This window comes from Danio rerio, chromosome 22 (assembly GCF_049306965.1).
Source record: "Danio rerio strain Tuebingen ecotype United States chromosome 22, GRCz12tu, whole genome shotgun sequence".
NCBI lineage: Eukaryota > Metazoa > Chordata > Actinopteri > Cypriniformes > Danionidae > Danio > Danio rerio.
Genome location: NC_133197.1, coordinates 1,652,025 through 1,670,000, shown reverse-complemented (window position 1 = coordinate 1,670,000; position 17,976 = coordinate 1,652,025). Strand labels below are relative to the sequence as shown.

Sequence of the window (17,976 nt, the reverse complement as noted above, 5' to 3'; positions counted from 1 at the left end):
AAACGCCAGAGAAACTAACTGAGATGGCGGATACAAAAGCTGAAATCCTGTCGCTCTTGAAAAATGACATCCCCAGATCCTGCTTAGGATCGAACTGAAAGCTGTTCTCTCTGACGAATTTAACAACATGAGATCGGAACTACAGGCTATCAAAACTGAAATTGTCGGCAAAAATCCCCCTGCCGTGATCAGACTTTGAAACTAACATCAGGGAGTGATTTTGTGCACATTCACTCTGCTCATCGTCAGAAAAATGCTGAAAGACATCTCGGATCCATCATTCTGGTGTGCTGCACGAGCCACAAGGCTTCTCCTTTATATGAACTCAAACAATTTTCTCCAGTTTTCCACCTGTTACGACTGAAGTTTATTTATTTATTGTTGCGAATTGCATGTCTTTTTCTTTGTCCCGCCTTCTTGTTGTTTTTCTGTTATTCCATAGGCTCCCATACCAGCGTGATCTTGAGTTCTGATTGGCTGCTGGTCTAGGAGGCATGTATAAAAAGGAGCTTCCGGCAAGGTTCGGGGAGCTCAATTGCGTTGCGACTGCTGCTGGGAGTGAAGATCCTGGATTTCCCTCACCCCTCCGGCTGACGACCCACAACCAATATTGTACTAATGTTCATACGTTAACCTATGTTGGGAGTTTGAGCGTGTAGGGGTGGCCTGCCTATTTATTTGATCACTTTTAACTATGTTTATGTTTATGGAGTAAGGTAAGCTTCTTGTATTTTTCTTGAAATAGTAATAGGTAATTTAGTGCATTTACTTTATAGATTCTTTTGTTTTTTTATTTTGGCCTGTGGTCACCCTGAAGACATGCTCATTTATATTAACTACATTTTTCTATAATAAATCTATTCATATACTCTCAAACTGAGTGTTTGAGTTTGGTTGTCGACCGAAGGGAATCTTTGGCTTTAAGTTTTTGTTTTGTTTGGGAAATCCACCACCCCCAACACATTTGTTTTCATGTTTATTATGCCCATGTTGTTTCCCCTAGACTTGACGCGTAATACCACCCCTTAAAAATGTCTTGCCGCATTGACCTTTGTTGGAACTAGATGATCCACCACATTATGGTAAGCAGAGATAGCAGCAACATAAACCTTCAGTATATGATGGGTGACAGCCTGCAGTCCAGCTTAACGTGAGGGAAGGATAGACATGAATCATTCTGAAGCGATTTTAAAGGTGTGCCTCAAATACTTCCTCTGACTATGGAGTGACTGTACCAATTTCACAAGCATTTCACTGACCCTTTTTAAAAAAATTCAGAGTGATTGTTCTTGTAAGTAAATCCCAGTACTGTTGGTTTAAAATTCAGCTCATACTGACTGACTGAAGGGGAACATGAATAAAGCTTCTCCTAAGATGGTGTAGGAGCCATACATTGTATATTGGCGATTGGCCACAAGGTGTCAGTACGACACTATATAACTGTGGCTTCACTGCATGGAGGAAGACTGTGTTGGTAGGAAGCACACAGTTTTTGACCGTATCGTATTGTATCATCTCGTAATTAAAGGTAACAGAGAAGTGTGCTTTTAGATAAAGGAAAGCGATTGAGTAATTCTGTTGATTGGACAATAAATATGTTTTTATTTGCATCTATTTGCTTACGGACTCTGACTTTTTACGCGTTAAAAACTTGCTCACTCTACCAACAATAGCGGCATTGGTAAGCCGCTACAACAGATGGTTCTTCAGCACTGAAGAAACTGTACAAAAGCACGCACATCTCTCAGTAATGATTAAATCACACTGAACTGAGCTAAACTGAACTGAACTTAAACACTAAAAACTGAACCACACTGTTCCAGTTACTATGACCATTTATGTGAAGCTGCTTTGACACAATCTACATTGTAAAAGCGCTATACAAATAAAGCTGAATTGAATTGAATCTTAATTGGGTGCTCAGCCAAAACCGCAAAAAGTGCAAATTAAATGTAAATCAAAGGCGGCAACACCAAGGCTCCAAAAATACAAATTAATAGAATAAAAGGCTGACACAGAGCGTGTAACGTTTCAAGCCACCCGGCTCTTCATCAGACAATGTTCATCACAATCAGGTGCTCCTTTTTATACACTTCCGGATCACATGATCTCCTCTCGCATATATGCCAACATATACACACACAATCGTTCATATATATACATATATACACATGAATGCATGTATACACATTCACATATAGTCTATAGCTTTGATATTTTAAATCAAATTACAAAAAAATATATATAAATTAATAAACTATAATATTACATCACAAATTATAATAAAGAAAAATAAAGAAAGAAAGAAAAAATATATATATACCAGGATACACCAGACTATACAACAAAATATTGCCAAAAAAACCTTTAAACCAAACCCCTACTTAAAAGTTCACTTCTCCAAAAGGTTTAAATGAGGAGTTTGACATTCGTCCTTTTCTGTGATAATTTTTGAATAAGTCTTTATTATTTAATTAATGTCCCAGAGATGGGTTGTGGCTGGAGGGGCGTCCGCTGCGTGGAAGTGTGCGGGATGAGTTGGCGGTTTATTCCGCTGTGGTAGCCCCAGACTACTAAAGAGACTAAGCCGAAAAGATAATAAACGAATGATGAATGAATGAATGAATGTTTAAGTAGGGGTTTGGTTTAAAGGTTTTTTGGCTATATTTTTTAGTAGAGTCTGGTGTATCCTGGTATATATATATATTTCTTTCTTTCTTTATTTTTCTTTATTATAATTTGTGATGTAATATTATAGTTTATATATATATATATATATATATATATATATATATATATATATATATATATATATATTTTTGTAATTTGATTTAAAATATCAAAGCTATAGACTATATGTGAATGTGTATACATGCATTCATGTGTAAATATGTATATGTATATATGAACGATTGTGTGTGTATACATATGCATGTATGTATATGTTGGCATATATGCGAGAGGAGATCATGTGATTCGGAAGTGTATAAAATGGAGCACCTGATTGTGATGAACATTGTCTGATGAAGAGCCGGGTGGCTCGAAACGTTACACGCTCTGTGTCAGCCTTTTTAATTTAATAAATATGTATTTTTGGAGCCTTGGTGTTGCCGTCTTCAGCACTGAAGGCCTAGAATCCATGCGTTTAAAATGCTATTATAACTGTGTTGAAGTGTCCAATGTGAATCTTCTCATGTTTATTCAGGTTTTGAAATTGACTAAATCCCTTGTCGCAGTGTGATCACTTGTAAGGCTACACTTAATGTGTTTAAGACTGGATCATTTTGTGAAGCTCCTTCCACACTCATATGCATTGTTTCTCTCTGGTGTGAATCCTCTGGTGCTTTTTCAAGTCTCCAGCTGTAATAAAAGTCTTCTCACACTCCGAGCACGCATGCTCTCTCACACCAGTGTGGATCTTCTGATGTCTTCCTAAAGTTGACTGCGATGTAAAACTCTTCCCACACTCTGAACATGAATACGGCCTCTCATTTGTATGAAGTCTAAGATGGATCTTCAGTTCTGAAGGCCTCCAAAATGTTTTGCCGCATTGATCACATTTGTGCGGTTTCTCTCCGGTGTGGATTATCACGTGTTGTTTAAGCTTTGATAATTTTGGGAAACTCGTCCCACACTGAGTGCATGTGAATGCCTTCTCTCCAGTGTGAATCTTCTCATGTGTTTTCAGATTTCTTGAATTACCGAATGTTCTCTCGCAGTGTGAACACTTGTACGGTTTCTCTTCCATGTGAATCATCTGATGTCTTCTCAGATAATCTGACTGACTGAATGTTTTGTCGCAGTGTGAACACTTGTAGGGTCTCTCTCCAGTGTGAGTCCTCTGATGTTGCCTTAAACAGTGTGAGCGATTGAAACTCTTTCCACACAAAGAGCACGAAAACGGCTTCAGCTTTGAATGAACGCTTAGGTAGGTCTTCACGTCTTCATTCAGCTCTGAAAATCAAGTAAACAAAACAAAGGAACATTTTAAGAGAAACATGTCAAGTAGGGATGCTTTCACTTTCACTTTAAAACAATTAATCAATACGCATGTTAGCATTACAAACTCGCACAAATATTTTGCAATATTTTAAAAGTGTAGATAAAAACTAAAGCAAAATGACAGTATTTTTATAAACAATTGTTATGCAACATAACTGCAATAATTCCAAAATCCTGGCGACTGACATTATATCATACTCATCGCACTTCTTTTTCACTAAAGGAGATTCACCGCCTTTATCAATTTACCGCCTTCCGAGTGACCCAATGGTCTGTTCTGAATGAATAGTGAAAACAAAAAAGTATATCACAGCTCATTTTCAGCTAAGTTAAGGGAAATGGCACTAGTTAGCTAATGTTATTTTCCCTAAACACACGGTTTAGATGCCATTTATCAAGCTCAAATGAATGAACTGATTCTTTCACTATATTAGACTGTCACGATACTGAATTTCGGTACTGAAATAGTAAAAAAAAAAAACATCCATTTCCTGCTAACATTTAAGGCACTGTTGATGGCGTTCGTAAACAGTGCTGATTTGCCATTGTGTTCACTGGTGATCAACAGAAACTACTGTGATTGGCCGAGAAGGTTCACTCAACGCTGTTTACAGAGTACAAACAGACGAGCGATCCGCTTGATGACTCGACTGATCTTTGAGTCTTTAAAACACTCCAGTGTTCGTGTATCTGTCTTTGCACTCAGTGAAGAGCCGTGAACTGATGAGTTTCACGGCCAATCACAGTCATTTCTGTTGAGCACTGGTGAGTACTATTTTAAGAACGTGCTCAGCGGTGCTTGAATGTTAGCGAAAAATTGACATTTTTAAAAGTTCAGTACCAGGACAACACTATTACAGACAACACGAGGGCGTGCTACAGAGGACTGCATTGTTTTATCACTCACCAGGTTACATAGGCTGATCAGGGAAGCATCCCCACGGTGTTTACCTGGTGCCATGAACTGAAGCCTAGGAGGACACTCTTAAAGACATTGTGATGTTGTTTATGCCTAATCTGCTATTAATTGTTTACATTAAACTTACTGAATGACATTAAAGTGATGTTTACACCATTTCTGCATTTTGAAATCCTGGCAACAGCTGGAGGTTTGTAGTCCACATCATGTTACTGCAATGTTTACATACTTCCAGGTTTCTTCCCACCTCAGGCTCGCTTTGGTTATTTAAAATGGAGGCCACAAGAAAAAAAGCGCATTGGAAGCCTAAGTATCATCTTTTGATATGATGTACTTTTAGAGAAAAATGATGTCCACATATGTGGACTTGTGGTCCGAATAACCATAAAACACAATAGTCACCTTTGTGTAATAGAATGAAAAACTCTTTATTTCCACCGATCTCATTTTCACTCCAGGAAATGTCTACAGTAAAGCCGTAAGGGTCATTTACATATCATATGAGCAGCACTTCCCACAACACAGATGCTTTATACACATAAATACTTCTGTATAAATGTTCATTACTAACTTTTCTATGAACAGGATTTGATTATAACTGCAGATCAATGACTGCAAATAGCCTACTGTAATGTCTGCAGTTATATCAAGAAAATAAATAAATGCAACATATATGAACACATACAGACCCTTACAGTAACCGATATGTTATCAACTGCAGAAAAACTACACACAGCAGACATTTAGTGCTTATTTAGGTTCAAAAACAAACACGAAATATAGCCCACAGTCAGTGCACAGTCAGTGCAAACCTCTCATCTGTAGCCTCTCACATGTAGCCTCTGTTAAAGAGTCATTCCTTTCATAATAGTCCACAAAAGTCCAAATGGTGATAATGATAGTTAAACATGGCAGTTTGTTCATGTTTTAGGTTCCGCAAGCATCATTTGCTGCTTTTTCCCGGTTTCTCCTTTGTTTTTTCGCACTTCACTCTCAACAGAGAGTCACTTCTGACAGGATCGGATATCAGAGTGCTTCGATGATCATGCACACGTTATTAATATGAGTTTAAAAACTTCGTTATTTCAAATATAGACGCACGGCAAGCTCTCTGGAGAACATGAAACCGCTCGTGCTTTAGACCGGCTCGCAAAACGACAACAGGACACAGCAGATTTTGTTGTTCTTTGCTTTGTGGCTGTTCATCAAGACGAAAAGGTTTGTTTGAGCTCGGGTCGACAATGGCTTGTTATTATATGTATGTAGTATTACGGTGTAACGTCTCGGCTGTGTTTTTCATTCTTCTGCTTCTGCGTGTGATGTATCTCTGTAAACCAATATCGTTCAGCTGTGCATCTTTGCCAGTTGGCAAAGGGTGATCAAAAAGAGGTAAGGTACGGTTCCCTTTTTGGTACCCTTTGACAGTGGAAACAGCCGTAAAAGCGTAACGTGCCGTACCACTCAGTGGAAACGGGCCATCAAAGGCTGCGATAACTGAGCACTGAAGGACCAGGCCTGCTTACAGAGGCCCAGAGGTCACCTTATTGATTGACCTTCATGGAGTTGGAGAACATGGACGAACCAAGGAACATATACACAACTTGGGAATCACTGCCATCACTTATGTGTGAAAGGCTGAGTAACAGTTGCGCTCCACTTGCAAGCACAAGAACACTTTGCAGGTCATACAACGCACTCGGGTTCTTCCAGTGCAGCCTAGTTGTCTGCAGCGCATTGCATTTTTTAGGCCGATCATCTCTGGGAGGTGGGCATTAGCCCTCCTGCGGACTGAGACATGGGGCAACTCTGTCACATGGCGTTTCACTCCCTGGTTTGAATCTTCTTCCTCTGAATGTGTCGAAAGGTCTGCATCTGCGCCGTGATGTTGGGCCAAGAGGATCGTAGCCACTTCCATGCGGAACTGAAGGAACTGAATGGGTCTTGTTTTTGTTCCAGCACGTATTGCATGGTCTTTTTGGTAGAGTAGCCAGCTGTTGGCTAAAGCCAGATCTGTGAAGTGCATTACCATCCGCATTGTCCACTTCTTAGTACGGGTGCTCATGCGATAGTAACCTATCATTCTATCCATCAAATCGACTCCAGCCATGTTGTTGTTGTACTCACGGACAATGCTTGGTCGCGAGACGGTGACATATTGTTTCAAGTTCTTGTCCCAGCGCTGGCAGGTGTCTTCTGGCTGTGTACCATGAATAACAGACATCAGCAATACTGGTTTGTTGTCGTACCACTTCACTACACACAACTTTCCATCTTCAGTGGAAACTTCTGATGACGTACCTCTTCCCATGCTTATCATGGCTTTGTCACTGGGTAACTTATGCTTCGCTCCAGCGAGTCGGTTGTTCATTATTGTACCAGTCATGTAAAGCTCTTTCTCCATCATTCGTTGCGCACCTTTGATAGTGGTGAAGAACCGGTCACAATACACCTTTGTGCCACGATGCAGAGTTTGGCACAAACGCTCAATGACTAAGCATCCTAAACCCAGGCCCTCTGGTTCTTCCACCTTCCCAATCAGTGAACCAGTGCCTTGATACAGCTCAAAGTCAAGCACAATGCCATCTGCTGTAGCACAAACAAAGTTCTTTACGCCAATTGGGTTTGGCTTCATTGGCAGATATTGTCTGTACGGACAGGCTCCTGTGAAAGGAATCATCTGCTCACCAATACATGCACAATCAGGTCGATTCAGAGACAAGCAACCTTGCAGAATCCGATCCAGAAAAGGCCTCACCTTCCAGAACTTGTCTGACATTCTCAGGTCTTCCGGCACATCATGATCAATAACCACTTTTATTGCTCCCCTCAGTTTGAAGAATCTGGCACGTGTGAATTTGTCAGTGATGGCAGTGATTTTCAAGGCTTTGGACCAGTACATCCTAATGGTTGGGTATCGGATGCAAGACATCAAAATACAGGCACCGAAAAAGTGGTAAATCTCATCTGTCGTCACGTTAAGTGGCTCCCCACTCTTAGACAGTGACATAGCATTAGAGCATTCTGCAATCGTCATCATCAAATCTCTATCCATGTACTGTTCAAAATAGTCTAGTGGGGTCCAGCCATGTCGGTCTAGATCAGTTTCGTCCTGATGCTGATACTCTGCCAGGTTTGGCGTCAATGGAGCAGCCTTCCAGCGTAGCCCACTTCCTGCACAACCAGAATCAGAATAAAAATAAGTCTTTATTATAGGAAGTTACATTTTTACCCATGTAAGCAATTGAGGTGTATTGGTGCATAAAATACTTGAATCTGTGTGGAAGTTTATAAGGTGCGAAGGCCAAAATAATAACAAGTACCTTGTTCAGAGTCTCCCTTTTTCATTTTTTTTGTTCGTCTTGGTGTTGACTCTTCCAAGTCATCTTCTGAGCTATCAGCCTCAATCTCTTGACTTTGACGGCGACGTCTGAGAGTGCGGGATGAACCTGAAGCGGTCTCTTGACCTGTCCATGAACCTGTCAACAAGTTTTGTTAATAAGCATTTTGCTTCGAATCCTTGGCATAGCCCTAATATACCTCTTGGCTAACCATTATCATGCACATCTGCATGTTTACGTCCTCTGCTGTGGTCAGTGGGCTCAGGAATGGGGTCCTCATCATCACTGCCGTCTTCACTGTTGCTTTCCTCCTGTAGTGATGGTTGGTAATTTCCATCCAGGACGGGATCATCGTTGTCAGGCACGTCCAGATCGGAGTTGTCTCCATCAATTAACTCAAGTAGCTCCAATGCTCTTTGCCAAGAAAAACGCTCTGGAAATAAAAACATGAAATTAATTTGTATTTGATTTTATCATTTATGTATGTAGGTTTGCATTATTTATTCCAATAGGATAATATGCTAGCTAATTTACATGTGCACATTTTACTAGCAAATTACATTTTTATTAACATCTTCAACCCAACTAATTGAAGTATGTATTTAGTTGTTATTTATTTTATTGGGACCATGCACAGCTTTTTAGCTGCATCAGAGCTAGCTCTTTTTCTCATTTTACGTGTGCATGTTTACTAGCGGGGCAAGGCAGTAGCGCAGTAGGTAGTCGCCTCACAGCAAGAAGGTCGCTGGTTCGAACCTCGGCTCAGTTGGCGTTTCTGTATGGAGTTTGCATGTTCTCCCTGCCTTCACGTGGGTTTCCTCCGGGTGCTCCGGTTTCCCTCACGGTCCAAACACATGCGATACAGGTGAACTGGGTAGGCTAAATTGTCCGTAGTGTAAGAGTGTGTGTGTGGATGTTTCCCAGAGATGGGTTGCGGCTGGAAGGGCATCCGCTGTGTAAAAACTTGCTGGATAAGTTGGCGGTTCATTCCGCTGTGGCCACCCCGGATTAATAAAGGGACTAAGCCGACAAGAAAATGAATGAATGATTGTTTACTAGCATATTAGCTGTTTCGAGCAGCATCAGTCCATAAGCACTATAGGTGAGCATAGATACATTTTTTAATCTAGATTAATCTCACTCTATGAGTCTCTAGATCAGGCATGTCAAACTCGGTCCTGGAGGACCGGTGTCCTGCATATTTTAATTCCAAGCTGAATTAAACACACCTGATCGAGCTAATCAAGCTCTTTCTAGGTATACCAGAAACTTCCTGGAAGGTGTGTTAAAGGAAGTTGGAGCTAAACTATCCAGGACACTGACCCTCCAGGACAGAGTTTGGACACCCCTGCTCTAGATTAATCTAGAATAAAATGGCTCATTTGAATTCTGCCGAAGGCATTCAGAATATGTGTGCTTCCCAATAATATGTCTTTGAGAGTGGGTTTCTCAAGCCAGGTGGCGCATTATACCAGAGGCTCATCTCCTGTTTTCAAAATGCATCACAAACTGCTTGCGAAACTGTTCTACTCTGATAATTGGTGATAAAAATAAATGATGTTCAATAAGATGTACTTTTGCTTACTGTTTATTCAGTTAAACATGAATGTTGAACTGTCGGCCTACATAAGCGCCAAACACCTATTTTTGATTACCTTAATCCGACTAAAGTCATAACGGAACTAAACAGAAATGGAGTTAAGACATGTGGAGTATGCACATATTAGTGGCATTATTGAAGTAAACACCGCAATCAAACTATTACCATCATCTAGGACTTTTCACCATATTTTCAGACAAAATCCACACACAGGGCTGTCAGTAAAGGACCTCACACACACACACACACACACACATTGCGAAATGCGAAAGTTTTCTTCTCTCCATTTGGCATGCTTTGTTAAATTCTGTAAGACTCTTACCAGTCCTTACTCCTTATTTGCGTCTAATACCCCAGTTTGTCACGGGGCATGAATGAAATATTCATGAGTGAAAGTGAAACTGTCGAACTGCAGTTAAAGTCACCCAAAATTACAGGAAACTCTTACATGAAAGCACTTCACGTAAACACCTTAATTATATTATTGTCTATTAAGGCAAATAACTAGACTACAGATGTCCATGTAAACGTAGTCAGTCGTGTCTTCGAACTAAGTGAAAGCTCCAGAAGGCCATCCTGCTGATTTGATTCAGAAGGGCACTTTTTTGTCAGACGGCTCACCGGTTTGACTTTCATTCACCACCATTCATTTTAAAAAGGAACATTTTCGAATTTCGTAAACTCTACAGGTGCCTGATAGTTAAATGTGAAGCTAACATTAATGAGATTCACTTTACTGAACTGCATCCATGTTAGCACGTCACGTTTGACGTGGTCATTTCACAGTAGGAATACACACAGGTACGAAGACTACCACAGTGCAATTCGCCCAGGTATCCATCCGCGCTAAAATATCAAGGTGACAGTCTCCATAGCTTGCATAGAATAGACCCAGCTCCCAGCCCAACTTTGAGAATAGATTAACACCAATATTTATTTTAATCGCCCGATAAGAGTCTTGCATTAACAGGCACATTAACGCTAGTCACAGCCCACTACTAAGTACACACACGTTTGGAGACCTAAACATGACCAAAGATGCTAGTTTTACACTTATTTTATCAAATCTGCATGTCATGACAAATATACAAGGCTTTTATAAATATCTAAATCAGAATAAGCTTTGAAATATGACAGAACTTCTTACCTGGTCAACGTTTGTGTATGGCGCTACCACTTGAATCTCCTCTTGTGTTCGCCGCCATTTTGTATTCTGACCGTAGTGTGTTATAAACTTCTGAGACCACTAGATGGCAGTGTAAGTACCCCCATACATGTCCATAGCAACACCAATTCAGCAGTGAATACAATTGTGGACATATGAGCTAAAATGTGCCATCCACGTATGTGGAAAGAAGCCCTAGAAGGTTAACCAGTTAAACTCTGCTGCTATTTTGGGATTTTGCCTACCCAAATTTAAAAGCTTCCCAAATCCACATGCAGAGGTTTAAATGCAAAAATTTGGTATCATTTTAAAGAAAACCCTTTGAATTTTCATAAAACACTATTGAAAGTGTTTAAATTATCTGTGTATGTTGTCTTTGTTATAATAAACACCTTAAAAAAGAGGCTCTTTTAGTATTTATTTTTTATAAACTCATATTTGAAGGTGTACCTTTTAGGTTGTGTGTGGTCGAGCGTGCTGTAATTAATTTTGGTGGTTCCTGCACATGTCTGTAATCATAGGAAAAAAGAAAAAGGTATCCACCATAATCTATGCAAAAGTTATTGTCTTCCAACTGATGAGAGGTGCTGTACAAGCCACAGGGTGCGATCATTGTGTTCATATTTCACTATTCTTTTGTTTGATCAAACATAATTCACTGTGTTTGGAGCACGTCAGACATATAAAAGGATTACTTATGCACATCACCTCAAAAACAGAGAAGAAATGGGCCTGAAGCGCACAGCATAAGGTAAGAGATGACAGCTGTCTGTGCTATCTGGGGCTGCTTATTGATCATAAATGTATTGTTTTCACTTCTGCGCCATGGAAACACCGTGATTCATTCGGCAACTGTTTGATATGTGAATATAATTCAGTAAAAAGAATGCTAGAACCGTATGAGCACCGGCAAGAGCTTTCATTTGAGCTATAACTTGTGCATGTGTCATATGAAAAATATAAAAATGGACCAATGTAAAATACCTAGCTCGGGTATGCAAGATACTGTGTATTTAAGTGTAAATAACCTTTGTACAGCAGATTAAAAACCAAAGTGATGCATATGAGCGTAAAATATAGATTCTACACTTTCAAACGACACCACTTACGGGGGTCTGGTGCAATGCTAGCCCTTTAAATCTGAAAGCGAAAGTCGATTATGTCACAGTTTAACTGGTTATACCCATGCAGTTTATGCTCCTTTTATACAGTCGGTCTCTTGACGTTACAACATCTACTGTGTGAAAAAACACACCGTCTCAGCTCAAGCAGAGACGAAACAGTAACAAGTGAAAGCATTTCAATATCAACAGCAAGAACATCTCTTTGGGATTGAAGCTTTAGCCTTTTAGACTTTATGGATCTCATACAAACACAAATGAAAACATCAAACCTTGTTATAAACTTCACAATTATCCTAAATAATAAAACTGGGAAGGGCTGGATCTTTAGATGATCAACTTACCGTGAAATTTTTGCGTGTGTGTTTGTAGAGTAAATATATCCCTGAAACTCTTCCCGCAAGCAACGCAGTGGAACAGTTTCTCCTTGGAGTGAATGTGCTCGTGTGATTTCAGGTCTTCTAACTCACTGAATCTCTCGTCGCAGTGTGAACACCTGTACGGTTTCTCTCCAGTGTGGCTCCTCATGTGAATGCTGCGAGTGTATTTGCACCCAAAACTCTTTCCACACTGAGTGCAGGAGAAATCGTTCACAGCTGCGCTGCTCAATAATAAACTGTGCTCGGTGTTTGTGTGAGTTTCTTCTCCGCTGCTGACATGATGTTTCTCCTCATCTTCACTCTCCTCCTTCACTATCACATCTGAAAATTAAGTAAAAAACAAACAATCATAGAGCCATATTCTGAACACCAAAACACCATATAAAATTACAGGCAATAGTAAAAAATAAAACTGAAGAAGTGCTTAATAACCTGACTGTTGTTCAGCCTGATTATTGAAGAGTAATGAATAAACACAAACCTATTAGTTCTTCAGTGTCTTCCTGTTTAATTCTGCAGGGTTCTGGATCACTCATCTTCTCACTGTCCTTCAATAAACTCTGTCTTTGTCTTTCACTGATCGAGCTTCAGAAGAAAAACAGAGAAATCGGATTTATTTATATTAATTTAGTGAGTTATTTTACTATGTTATGTTTTTAAGTGATACAATACGACATGTAATTTCCTCCTGTAACATTTAAATAAAAGTATTAGTATGGCGCAATAAAAACAGCTGACATAAAGAGGATTTCAGCAACTCTGATGATATTGATGAGTCTCAGACTATAAACACTCATTAAACAGACGCCCGGGAACAGCGTGCGAGGCGCTCAGGAGAGTAGACAGGATTGTTACTGGCCCGATCTGTCACAAAAGATCAATTTGTCTGCAATATTGGTCAACTGCGTATGAATACAGAAACAAGAAACAGTTTGTGCTTTTAAGCTTTTAAATGCTACCCTCTCTATGATGTCATAAACACCATATTGCTTTTTGGTTCCTTTTATCTAATTTCATGTTGTGAGCATGTCGTTTTTTGTAACCTGGTAAAAGCCAGTACAGCGAAGTGACGGCAACATCAAATTATGAGGCTAAAAGAATGTCTTGGAAGCAGACTTTTTACGTGGGTACAGTGAGGCGATTAAACATTCATTAACATTTTAAAACATATTTAAATTTTAGATTTAAACACATTTTGACACAATATTTAAAACATGTCGCTAAGAAATGATAAAAACCTTTTTTTTTTTTGGTGGGGCCGGTTAAAATATTTGCAGGACAAGTAAAAATCTGAACTGCTGGCCTAATCGGGCCAGCAGAAAAAAATCCTTAGCATTGAACCATATATATATATATATATATATATATATATATATATATATATATATATAGCAATATCTTGTATAAATATCAAGTATTTATACCAATTAATCCATTAAAATGTGAAACATAGGTTACAAAAATAAATCACAAAAAAAGTTCATCGTAAATGATTAAGGTAGCATTTTCTGCATCAAAGTTTATACATTTGCTGCAGTAAATTCCCATTATTTGCCTTCACAGATCATACTTTCCGATATAACAAACATGGAAATACTCGAACATTAATGTAAACAAACTAAAACCCAAACACTGAGCTCATGGTTTCCTCTCTGCCTGCTGTATTGTTTTGGTCAGCAGACACACAGATAGAGGTGAACTCAATGCAGAAACTAGTCGCAGATTGTCGCTTTAATAAACTGTAAAGTGTGTTTTATTGTTGTGTAAACACGAGAAAAAGCGTCAACGACTCACCTCAGCTCTGAAGACTCGACGCTGAATGAACGCGTCAGCGCTGACGTCATCACGGCGAGGGCGGAGGAAAAACGCGCCAAATTAAAATACTGCTGACAAGCAAAAACAATCGCTAATGCAAAGAAAAGGCCGTCTTATTAATCATGTGTGAGGTAAAATACTGTTTATTAGGCTCTTAAAAAGTTACACTTAATTGAACTAATTACACACAATTAAAAAGCAAACGTATTTCATACCTGCTAAGTAAATAAAACAAGTAGTTACCATCAATAAACAACCTTTTATACATACACTAAAAGAGGTACAAATTGTACATGTGTAAAAAAAACTTTATAACAATTACGGTGATGAATCCGCATGAGACATTTTTTTTATTTCATCAACAAACAAAATGATAAAGGCCTATAATACCAAAACATTCAAACAGGGTGACCAAACATCCTCTTTTGAGTCCTCATTATTGTACGAATTTTACTTTGTACCTTTCTTTAAGTGTGATTTATACTTTACCATGGCTCCACAGCTGACTGCACACACAGCCAGAGGTGTAGAGGCTTTTACACTTGATGCATGAGCAGTTTTGCTAATATTTGTAACAACAGGAGGCAACGCTGAGTAACTGTCAACATCAAACAGTGGTCAGTGCATGGAGTTGCTGAACGAATTGTGACTCCAGTGTGAATCTTCATGTGTTGATTAAGATACAGTACCTATGAGGTTTCTCTCTGGTGTGAATCCTCTGGTGTCGTTAAATTCTCCAGCTCCACTACTGCGTTTTAGATCAAAAACGATCCGCGTCCACACTAGCGTTTCACCTAGCGTTTCTGAACATATCTCGTCCACACCATGCCTCCAAAAACGTATATCCCATAAATCATTCGCGCACTCTGGGCATGCGCGTTCTAGTATAAACAGGAAGCATGTGTCTCGCTCTGCATTTGGTCAACAAACGCCGGTTGAACAATGAACGCGATGGCAAAGAAAGCAAGAGAGGTATTATTGTGGACAGACGACGAGGTCGAGTTGTTACTAAACGTAACAAATGAATAACTGCACAATGGCACCTAAAACAGACTATAGTGCAAACAACGCTCCCATTTCTGTGTCCGTGTTGTTGTTTACAGTGAAGGCTGGTCTGCTGTCATGTGATAGTCATGTGTCAGTCACATAGTCATGTGATAGGGGCTTGACGAATAAGGGAAGGATACGCAATGACACAAAAGCCCCAATCAGGTAGCGAATCTCAGTAGCCCCGCCTCCAGACGGAGCAGCAGCGTTTCAGAATGAGAATGGCCTCTCCAGCATTTTCAAAACGCTCCGTTTTCGGCGCTCGAAAACTCCGGCGTAGGGTGGACAGATGGCGTAACTGTAGCAAAACTTATGCGTAGGCCCATACGGAATCTGCGCGCTCAGAATTCCACAGATTTTCCGCCGAATTTCGCAGAATTCTGCAGATTTTTAGCCTATCAATAATTCTGTTTATTTACTTGAGTAAATGTGTAAATCTGAATTTAATCAGTTTTTATTCAGTAATTTATTACTTTTTATTTAATATATTAAGGTCTTAGTTATGATACTCCGCTGGATACTCCCAAAATAATTCCGCAGAAATCCGCAGATTTTTACCAAAATTCTTCGCAGAAATATCAAAAAACGTCCGCAGATACCGTCTGGCCCTGCTTATGCGTTTTCAAACTAAAACGCATTAGTGTAAACAGCGCCTCAGTACATACGAGGTTTCTCTCCGGTGTGAATCCTCTGGTGTCGTTTAAATTCTCCAGCTCTAATAAAACTCTTCACGCATGCTCTTTTACACCAGTGTGGATCTTCTCATGTCTTTCTAAAGTTGATTCTCGTTTGCTGCATTAATAAGATTTGTGTTGTCTTTCTCCAGTGTGGATCATCATGTGTCGACTAAGGTCTGATGATCGTGTGAAACTCTTCCCGCACTGAGTGCATGTGAATGGCTTCACTACAGTGTGAATCTTCTCATGCATTTTCACATTTCCAGCATGAGTGAATGCTTTTTCGCAGTGTGAACACTTGTACGGCTTCTTTCCAATGTGAACCATGTGATGTCTTCTCAGATATTCTGACTGACTGAATGTTTTGTCGCAGTACGAACACTTGTAAGGTTTCTCTCCAGTGTGAATCCTCTGATGTAGCCTTAGACTGTGTGGACGATTGAAACTCTTCCCACACAAAGAGCACGAAAACGGCTTCATCTTTGAATGAACGCTTAAGTAGGTCTTCATGTCTTCATTCAGCTCTGAAAATCAAGTAAACAAAACAAAGGAACATTTTAAGAGAAACATGTCAAGGAGGGATGCTTTCACTTTCAAACGATCAATCATTAGCAGGGCTTGACATTATCTTTTTTTAGGCCCGTTTACACTAATAAGCATAAGTTTTGCAACAGTTTGCATCTGTCCACACTACGCCGGAGTTTTCAAGGCTCGAAAACGGAGCGTTTTGGAAACACTGGAGAGGCTGTTTTCATTCTGAAGCGCTGCTGCTCCGTCTCAGTGTGGATGGGGGAAAACTGAGACATTTGAAAATGGAGGCGGGGCTGCTGAGATTCACTTCCTGATTGGGGCTTTTGTGTCATTGCGTATCCTTCTCTCATTCGTCAAGCCCCTATCACATGACTATAACACATGACTTTAACGCTACCGGAAGACAGTACTGAAAACAACAACATGGACACAGAAATTGGAGCGTTGTTTGCACTATTGTCTGTTTTAGGTGCCATTTAGATACATTTAGTAACAACTCGACCTTGTCGTCTGTCCACAATAATACCTCTCTTGCTTTCTTTGCCATCGCGTTCATTGTTCAACCGGCGTTTGTTGACCAAATGCCGAGCGAGACGCATGCTTTCTGTTTATACTAGAACGCGCATGCCCAGAGTGCGCGAATGCTCACGTGATATACCTTTTTGGAGGCGTAGTGTGGACGGAGATATGTTCAGAAACGCTAGTGTGGACGCGGATCGTTTTTGAACGCTGTTTTAAAACAAAAACGCACTAGTGTAAACGGGGCGTAATGGAAATTCATTTTTAGATGAGCTTTATATGTTAGAAACTTGTCTAAGACTCATTTTTATATATGTGTGTATCTGTGTTCTCCATATGTTCATCATAAAACCTGTGTGTACATTTTTTATACATAACTATGTTTCTTTAGGTGAATGCTTTTTAATTATCCTAAGAGATTTTCCTTATCTGACTATGTAGGGGTGAACACATTTCTTTTCTCTGGGTACGCATCACTGGAATTTAGAATTTATGGTCTATACATTACCTGAGGTACGGTTGCTTAAGAAGGATGTGTGGTTGTTATGAGCATATCGCACGAACAGCAGAAGACGCCTGGCGTAATTGTAAATGAGGCCTTATTGGGAGTTCACCTCGTAAGCAGTACAAACTAGATAAAAAGGTGAACACACTTTGCTTTAGTATCTCACTCTGCAGAAACTGTTGTTGCTGTATGATTGTGATCTTCTTTATAAAGAATAAAACTTGTAAAAGACATCCCGGGTAAAAATAAAAAAGTAGAAAAAAAAATAAAAAAAATAAAATAAAAGTAGAGAAAAATAGCCACTACAGGGGCCTCAATCACCAGCCACTGTGGCTAGTAGTTTTCCAACTTAACTAG

The 17,976-nt window shown here is 39.6% G+C and overlaps 2 protein-coding genes across 3 annotated transcripts in view; both read right to left on the bottom strand.

The window, feature by feature from the left end:
• LOC100329844 (uncharacterized) overlaps positions 1–17,976 on the bottom strand; it is a 55,880-nt gene that overhangs the window by 19,459 nt on the left and 18,445 nt on the right. Inside the window, 3 exon segments of the mRNA XM_073936768.1 lie at positions 3,311–3,954; positions 12,490–12,846; positions 13,007–13,110. Of these exon segments, the coding sequence (XP_073792869.1) occupies positions 3,311–3,954; positions 12,490–12,846; positions 13,007–13,110 (1,105 nt within the window).
• On the bottom strand, positions 5,325–11,790 carry LOC110437757 (piggyBac transposable element-derived protein 3). 2 transcript variants are annotated; one of them, XM_068216515.2, is made up of 4 exons: positions 11,475–11,790; positions 8,471–8,692; positions 8,242–8,397; positions 5,325–8,092 (listed from the first exon to the last, which is right to left on the bottom strand). In XM_068216515.2, exons 1-4 carry the CDS (start codon positions 11,644–11,646, stop codon positions 6,543–6,545), a joined length of 2,100 nt encoding a protein of 699 aa, XP_068072616.1. In that variant the 5' UTR covers positions 11,647–11,790; the 3' UTR covers positions 5,325–6,542. The 2 variants fall into 2 exon arrangements, with proteins under 2 accessions (XP_068072616.1, XP_073792969.1); XM_073936868.1 differs by lacking the exon at positions 11,475–11,790 and adding an exon at positions 11,007–11,074.